This window comes from Centruroides sculpturatus, unplaced genomic scaffold (assembly GCF_000671375.1).
Source record: "Centruroides sculpturatus isolate CEXI.00-Female unplaced genomic scaffold, Cexi_2.0 scaffold848, whole genome shotgun sequence".
Classification (NCBI taxonomy): Eukaryota; Metazoa; Arthropoda; class Arachnida; order Scorpiones; family Buthidae; genus Centruroides; species Centruroides sculpturatus.
In genome coordinates, this window is record NW_019385079.1 from 42590 (window position 1) to 51515 (window position 8926).

General features: G+C 31.1%; 2 protein-coding genes across 2 annotated transcripts in view; one reads left to right on the forward strand and one right to left on the reverse strand.

Moving 5' to 3' along the window:
• The first annotated feature begins 2383 nt into the window (after positions 1-2383).
• Positions 2384-8926, forward strand: part of LOC111634347 (THAP domain-containing protein 4-like) — a 54644-nt gene continuing 48101 nt past the window's right edge. Inside the window, exon 1 of the mRNA XM_023379102.1 lies at positions 2384-2542. The gene's annotated coding sequence lies outside the window, so the exon portion shown is untranslated. The remainder of the gene's footprint in view (positions 2543-8926) is intronic.
• On the reverse strand, positions 6041-7072 carry LOC111634329. The gene has a single exon (XM_023379086.1). It carries the CDS (start codon positions 7070-7072, stop codon positions 6041-6043), a length of 1032 nt encoding a protein of 343 aa, XP_023234854.1.

An 8926-nucleotide genomic window follows, 5' to 3' on the forward strand; every position in this document is an offset into this window, starting at 1 on the left:
CCCGGGATCAAATCCGGACGTTTCGAAAAATCTCCAGAACTTTTTCAGGGGGGGTAATCCGACCAGATATGTCTCCCACATTCCTCACCAGCCGGTTGCTCCATTGTAGGCTTGGCCGAACCCGTAATGGGCTTACTAAATATGTAAATAAGTCTTTCTTGTTGCTCACAAAGCGGAAAGAGCAAAAAAAAAAAAAAACTACTGTACATACTGTAGAGCTTGCATAACGACAGAAAATAAATAAAAGTATTTTAATTTTAGAATAAAAATTTTACAATATATGTAATACAACAATAATAATTTTTATAATTTTTTTTAACATTACCGATAATCTTTTTCTTTATCTAAGTTGAAAAATCGTTTTTCGAATTCATTTTTAAAATAAAAATGATAAAAGTTTAAAAACTTTCCAATTAGACTTGCAGTTACTTCTATTAATTTAAAAACTATATAAAATTTGAGAAAACTTGTCTCTTCCAGCTAAAGAAATTATTAAAAAAATATTCAAACAACACTGAAACCAGGACAAGGTTGTTTTAATTGTTACACATCACCATACAATTATCTGTATACATCATTTTTTAAAGTTTGATAATTGTGACACGTCCATTCAGTTTGCCTAGACAAATTGAATGGCCGTGTCACACGAAAAAAATGAAAAATACTAATGTGCCACACATTGACTAATTCTGTCCAAAGGCGATTAATTTGATTACTACATTTGTTAAGACAGTCCTATTAACTATACATTGTAACAATGAGAGACAACATGGTCTGAAAAAAAAGGACAAATGCCAAGCTTCGAGGGAATAATTTATAAATTAAAAATGTTCAAAATTCTCTTTAAAAACTGTAGGAAAGCGTTTCCACTTCTTCGAGAACATAAGTACTTATACTTTTTTAAAATGCACGTAAGTCTTGGCTTCTTTTTGAAATTTACTTCATAGATTTCGACGTAAACGCGTTCATGTTCTAAAATTAAATGATTTTAGCATATTTTGAACTGTTACCAAAATGTTTGAAAAATACCAAAAATACAGTTTTTATTTGTGAGACAAATTATGGTATTTCCGAGACGGTCATTCTAGGAGCGAGACTGTTTACAGCCATGGTTAAAACAAGGCATATGATAATCTTGACGGAGCATTTTCGAAGAATTAGATGAGCTGGAATGATAATTTTTTTCAAAATATATTCTTAATGGTTCATTCAATAATAATATTTGAAAAGAAATCTTGTATAAAAATTTCTTCTTCATATTTATATTGGATGCTTCGTGACACTAACGTACGATGGACTACATTGCCTGTTTTTATTCGTCCATACTAATGACTACATTTGAAAATTGACTACCGTAATTTACATGAGAAATAAAAAACGAAGTCTTAATCCGAACTAACTATTAGAATTACAAATATCAGAGTCTAACTCAAACTCGAATCTCGCACAATAGCATAAGAATACCTTACTGTGCCACTCTTCTATCAATATATTGAAAATCTCAATATCGAACAGCAACGGTATGCTACAAACATATATTAAACTATTAATCTTGATAAGCGCAATAAAAATCTCTGGTAACAATTGGAAAATGACTAACCACAGTAAGGGTAGATACGATTAAGAATTTTTGAAAAGTGTCAAATTATTACAAAAGTGTAACATTTTCAAATTATTTGAGAAATTAAAAAGTTGAGATTTGAGAGATTTCCAAATGGAATACAAAGCTTGCGTTATAAAATTGCTGAAAACCTTTAACATATTTCCTAAATTTATTTTGATGATATACTGTATTTAATGGCTTTCTGTGATTTTACGATAAAATTCATATAGTTTCTCTTGGAAAAGACTTTCAAATTTCAATTTTCTTATAAATTAAATAATATATAAGTTATTTTATAAAAAGTTAAATTTCCACGTTTCTTGATTTTAATCAATAAAGAGGGACGACTAGATGGCATACTCGGTTTAGGCGTCCAAGGTTTTAGGGATCCGAGATCGAATCTAGTCCAGCAATCATGGGAAGTTTTTATGGCAGTCGGGCCCCGTCCCTCACCACTCGGCTGGCTCATTGTGGGCCTGGCCGAACCCATAATGGGCTAGCTAAAAGAGGCCCACTTAGTACTCACGGAGCACAGAGCGGAAAAAGCAAAAAAATAAATAAATAAAAAGAAAAAAAATGATATGATTAAAAAAGCCCTCTTAATGCCAACAGGGCGGATAGTAAAAAGGGGAAAAATAAATCAATACAGCGGAAGAAATTTAAATTAAATTAAAAAATTTAACTTTTAATCTACTAAATTAATTCTTAATAAAGAAAAATAATTATAAAGAAAAATTGAATTATCAATTTAACGAAAATATAATTTTGTAGGATGATGGGAGTTGTCTTGATCTCTATGATTTTCTTCCTGTTGTATCTTCTGTTTCCTGTTTTCAAACATCAAAAATATATCAATTTCAAGTGAAATCGGCACGTTTTTTTCTCAATATTAGAATTAATTACATACAATTCTGGATTGTAAATAAACGCAACTAAACGGTAAATGAATTTGCCTTTTTTTTGTGAGTAAACGTTATTATCCTTAAAGAACCTAAACGCAGAGAAGGAAATTCATAGTAAATATTATTATATACAATTGATTTATTTATTCTTGAAGTTTAACGCATTATTTTTGAACAATTTACTTATATTTTAATATAAGCAACTAAAAATATAAGAATTTTGAACAAATTAGGACAGTTTTTTCCTATCGGTAGTTAATTTTTTAGAAAATATTTCAATAAAATTAAAATTAATGATAATTGCTTATATAAAATATTGTTTATTTTGAATTAAAATGAAGCCTTAAAGGTCATTTGCAAGCAATTAAGGCTTGTAATTGTATTCACAATGCATGACAAGGAAGAGTTTGTCTGATATTTTTTCTTTTCCTTTTTATAAAGCTGATAATAAAAATAAAAATAAATTAAATGATAAGATTGATAAAACCGAAATAAATCATTTACTTAATGATTTGTGAAGGTTTCACTTTCTTACTATCTTGTAGATTTGCCAAATTTATAGGATCTGGTTTAAATCAATGTAACTTATTAACTCCATAAAATGTATTTAATATTATTCATTATTATTAAAAATGAATTACTCATTCACAATTTTCCAGTAGAATATTCCTTTTTATAAGCAAGCATTGGATAGTTTTTGATGGTTAAATATCTTTATTATGCACTAACATGAAAATGTTGATTATGTAATCTAGATTTAGGAATCTTTGCAATTTCTTGTTTTGTTCTTTCTTGTTTTAGTTTTAATTCTATGCCTTTTATCCAGGAGTCGTGAGTAAATATTGTTTTCATAACCTTCATTTTTTATCTGGGTTTTGTGTGTATGTAAATAAATGTTAAGTTTAATGTATTTTATGATGCAGAGTTTATAATTGTAGAAATGAGAACCGAAGAGGGGCAAATTGCCCAAAATGCATTTCTGCCACTTTGTTCAGAAATAATGTGTCTTAAATGATAAAGTCATTCGCCACATATGTGATAGGTTCGACACAGCAATTTTGTGCATTTTTCCCAATGAATTTGCAAAATAGTATAATTGTTTGAAGTTAGATATATTCTTGGATAAATCTAAACCAGTAATGCATATTGTTTGTATAGTATTAGATATAATCTTGAAAATATTGTAAAAAAACAGTAAATAAATAAAAAAGTAAAGCAGAAAGCTTTACAGTTTTTTTTACAGTAAAGCTATCTGCTGGAACCAATATGGAAGGTGTTTGAGAGTATTTATATCCTTTTCCAGCTTCTGAGGTGTTTTTTAGGGAATATTATACATGACAAAGAAAATTGACTCATTTATGATGATAAACTATGAAAAATTTATCATGTTACATTATTTTAATGCTATATTTTATTGAATTTTGTTTAATTACATTTTTTGGTTCTAAAATGTGTTATCTTTATAACTAGGCAAAAACATTAATTATTGAAATTTGTAACTAGTTAATAAGGTATGAATTGTTATATGTGATTAATTTTTTTATTTCTTTTATTATTATTTTAATATTTAATTTTAAATTTTTGGATTGCTTAATTAATTTGTGTGAAAATTACCTTTATATTTCTATTCAATTACAGTCGACCCCCTATAATGTGGTAGATACGTTCCGCTTAATAAGAATTTCACGCTGTAGGAATCCTCAAATACATGAGCCAATCATAGCCCAGCACATGTGCAGTTTACGGACTATGGCTGTTTGAAAGGTTTTCTTCCATAAAATTAATCGATTCTAGACTAAATTTCACTCAACATTTCCAAAACACATATAATTTTTTGGGAATAATCTGTATAAACTATGCTATAAACAAAAAATTGTAGGATTACTTACCGAGTGTGCACCGTTTGACGATGCCATTGCTTAAGCTTGTTTTTGTCACGGAGCAGCGCAGCAAACGGCGGCCGCGTTTTCTGATAAGTTATTTTTCTGTGAAAAGTTCATTGAACTTTGGAGACATCATTAATAGAAATAATTTTTATGGCCGTTGAATAAGAAATGTTTTTTTCACAAGAAATATATAAAATTACAATACTGTATTAGACTTACAGTACCTAATTTAAGCCTATATACTGTACAGACGATAGTAAACTCAACTTACCAGCCTAAACTCTCCATAGCGTGTAAGTAGTTCGGCTGCTCGTCCACTATTGGTCCAGATTCGACCAATCCTGTCGCGACACAAGTCGGTGATGACGTTTTACCGCATTTTACGAGTCTCTTTTAGCATCTTTATACGAATACAGTCACAATTTTTTCGCCGCGATATACGAATCTGCATTATGTGAACCCGTGTTATAGGGGAGTCGACTGTATTAATGCAAGTTGTGCTTTATTCAGGGCTGTGAGTGGGTAGACCAAGCCTCCAACTCCAACTCTGACTTGTAAAATTTCAGAAGGTCTGACTTGACTCGACTCCTGACTCTAAATAATAATTTAAAATATACTTTAATTATATTAATCCAGAAATGACATTTCATCACTATCAACTGAATCATCAGACATTCTTATCAAAACTGAAAGTACTTATCGTTTTATTCAGAGTTTTTCATTATCACTATCATTATCTTTAACCACACATTGACACAAAGCATTTTCTATCTATGGTTATAGTAAAGTATTCAAAAACACTAGATTTAATCTAAGTCTTCTTAACCATTTTGTATGAGTCTTTTGCCAATAAAAATTTAGAATTAGATAACACACAATATATTTGAATATAAATTTTTGGAAAGAAAATCAACATTAATTAGTGATATGCAAAGAAAGATCTTATAGTAAGGGAATCATCATAAAATAAGATCTTTTGAGTCAATCCATTTTTACTGATTTTGATTCCTCTAACAATGAATTTGTTTCTGACTCTGAAGCCCTGGGTTTAATCTATATATATATAAAAATGAATGTATGGCTGTCTGTCTGTATGTCCTTCATGCATTATCATGTTGTTTATCTGATTGCCATGAAACTTTGGGAAGTTATTTAATATACTCCCGCGAAGGTTTCTGGCATAGTACATTTATCCTACAATAGATGCTGCGGGTGTATACGAGCATTTTATCATGAGTTTGATCGATTTCAAATTGTGAAGACCATTTCCCCCCTCCAAAAAATATCTCTATATATGAAAATGTAGTTCACTTCACGCCAGCGTTTAGCAATTAAAAATATGACACTTCCGTGTTGCGGCGTTATTGACAGCTATTTGTTAAGTTTCCGACGTGCTCGCTAGTACTTTCAACAGTTTACAACCATCGTCTTCAGGCGAAATCGAATACCTTAGTTTTCGAATTGACAGCTTTTAATGGACTTTCCAAATTACGTAATGCGCGTGGTTGGAATATAGAACAAATTAATAAAATTGAATAAATAAATATTTTCTTTAAAGAAACTTGCTGTAATAGCTTGAATTCCCCAAAACATATAAATATTGATTGATGGTGCTGTGCCTAGTAATGTAATAAAATTAGAACACAAAACTATAACTTAGATTGTTTAAATAAAGTTATCCATAACTGTGGTATTTCCAATGTCGGCGTATTGCACGACAAAGCAGCAGATATATAAAGATTTTCCCATATGAATATTTGCCTACGATCATTGCAATGGTTAAGTAATTTAACATGGTTCCAAAGTGGAAGATAATCTTGTTCTAGCACCTTTTTCGCTAATTCTGTAGCTGGTCTATTATTTCTAATATCTTCTTGATGTTCGAGGATCCGGGACCGTATCATTCTGGTGGTAGCTCCAATATAGATAATTTCCTCCCCTGATACTGTATGTTTTAATAGAATTTTGTAAACTCCCGATTTTTCATTCAACGTGAGACTGTCTCGATCGTTGCACAATGTTCTTCGTAGTGACGGTTGAGGGGTTATAGGTAATATGAAACCATATTTCCTGAATATGCGTGTTATTTTTAGTGAGATGGTGCCCAGGTACGGTATTGGAGGGTTTATTATCTTTAGGCTTTCTTTGTTGCAGAGGAAAGATTTTGGAAATAATTTGTTTTTGACCCGGTTGTAGAGATATCGATATCTGGAGTTGGAATATCCGGCATTGTGCATTGCTCTTTTGATAATTTGTAATTCTTCATCAATTAATGTCTGGGAAGATGGAATGAGGAGTGCTCTCTGAATAAGTGAAGTAATAGCGGAGTTAACAAAGCTCGGGGGTTGGAAAGCAGTTACAGGGATAATATCTGGCCCTCTGTTGTTTTTGTGGTGCACCGCAAAAGTTAGCTCTGGATATCTATGCACTTCTAAATCTAAAAAGGAAATTGTGTTTTCTTGCTCCTCTTCTACAGTGAAATTTATAGTAGGATATATTGAAGCTAGCATTTGAATAAATTTGTCTAAATCCTCTGCAGAGCTATCCCATGCAATCAAAATATCATCAACGTATCGTAGATACATGATAGGATAGTGGATTGTTAAAGGTGCATGGAAAATACAATTTTCTATATTTCTCATAATGAGTTCTGCTAAAATAGGTGATAAGGGGGAGCCCATTGGTACACCCTTGGGTTTGTTTGTATATTTTGCCATTGAATTGAAAATAGTTGTTTTCTGTGATAAATAAAAGAGCATCACGCAAGTGTAATACATGTGATTTGGGGTGTCCAGAACTCAGTAGAAGTGCATTAGCAAGCATGACAGCTTCAAAATGTGGTACTGATGGATATAATGAAATAATGTCTATTTTGTACAACCGGTACGAGTTAGTGGGAAGTTTACCTAGTGTAGCTACAATGTTAGCTTTAGCATTTAAAACAGTATTGGTTACTAAGTTGGAGGGAGGTACTAAAGCAGAGATATGTTTTGCCAGTGCTGTCTATTTAAACAATCCAAGTTATAATTTTGTGTTCTACTTTTATTCTATTACTATGCACAGCACCATCAATCAATATTTATATGTTTTGGGGAATTCAAGTTATTACAGCAGGTTTCTTTAAAGAAAATATTTATTTATTCAATTTTATTAATTTGTTCTATATTCCAACCACGCGCATTACGTAATTTGGAAAGTCCGTTAAAAGCTGTCAATTCGAAAACTAAGGTATTCGATTTCGCCTGAAGACGACGATTGTAAACCGTTGAAAGTACTAGCGAGCACGTCGGAAACTTAACAAATAGCTGTCAATAACGCCGCAACACGGAAGTGTCATATTTTTAATATCTCTATATATGCATTTGTGAACTGTTATTTATGATATTTGTAATAATTTTTGTTTAATCACTTTATTTCAACTATTTTTTGCTAATTATGTATTCGTTCGAACTTTGTTAAAACCTTAACTGTATCCCGAACAACAACTGAAGTTGTAGGAGGAAATTTGCCTATTTTACCGATCTAGGGATCCCCCTTTTCCAAATTTTAATATCAACTCACAATAATTTAAAAAGACAAATTACAATAAAACGGTTTATTATCCAACTATCAGAAATTTCACAACATGCCAAGGAAGAGAGGAAGGAGCAATTAAATAATTAAAATTATAAAGGATTTAAAAATGTATATAAAAATGGGGAATATCGCACTTCTGACAATCGCTGCAAGTGTGTGGGCAAAATTTGGAGAATCTGTGCTTCTCACATGGACAACTGTATGTTTCCAGCTCACACGTCTGAAAACCTTCTGATTTATTCGTGTACACNTGTAATGCGCCGACATTGGAAATACCACAGCTATGGATAACTTTATTTAAACAATCCAAGTTATAATTTTGTGTTCTGATTTTATTCCATTACTATGCACGGCACCATCAATCAATATTTATATGTTTTGGGGAATTCAAGTTATTACAGCAGGTTTCTTTAAAAAAATATTTATTTATTCAATTTTATTAATTTGTTCTATATTCCAACCATGCGCATTACGTAATTTGGAAAGTCTGTTAAAAGCTGTCAATTTGAAAACTAAGGTATTCGATTTCGCCTGAAGACGACGGTTGTAAACTGTTGAAAGTACTAGCGAGCACGTCGGAAACTTAACAAATAGCTGTCAATAACGCCGCAACACTGAAGTGTCATATTTTTAATATCTCTATATATGCATTTGTGAACTGTTATTTATGATATTTGTAATAGTTTTTGTTTAATCACTTTATTTCAACTATTTTTTGCTAATTATGTATTCGCTCGAACTTTGTTAAAACCTTAACTGTATCCCGAACAACAACTGAAGTTGTAGGAGGAAATTCGCCTATTTTGCCTATTGCCCTTTTCCAAATTTTAATATCAGCTCACAATAATTTAAAAAGAGAAATTACAATAAAACAGTTTATTATCCAACTATCAGAAATTTCACAACATGCCAAGGAAGAGAGGAAGGAGCAATTAAATAATTAAAATTATAAAGGATTT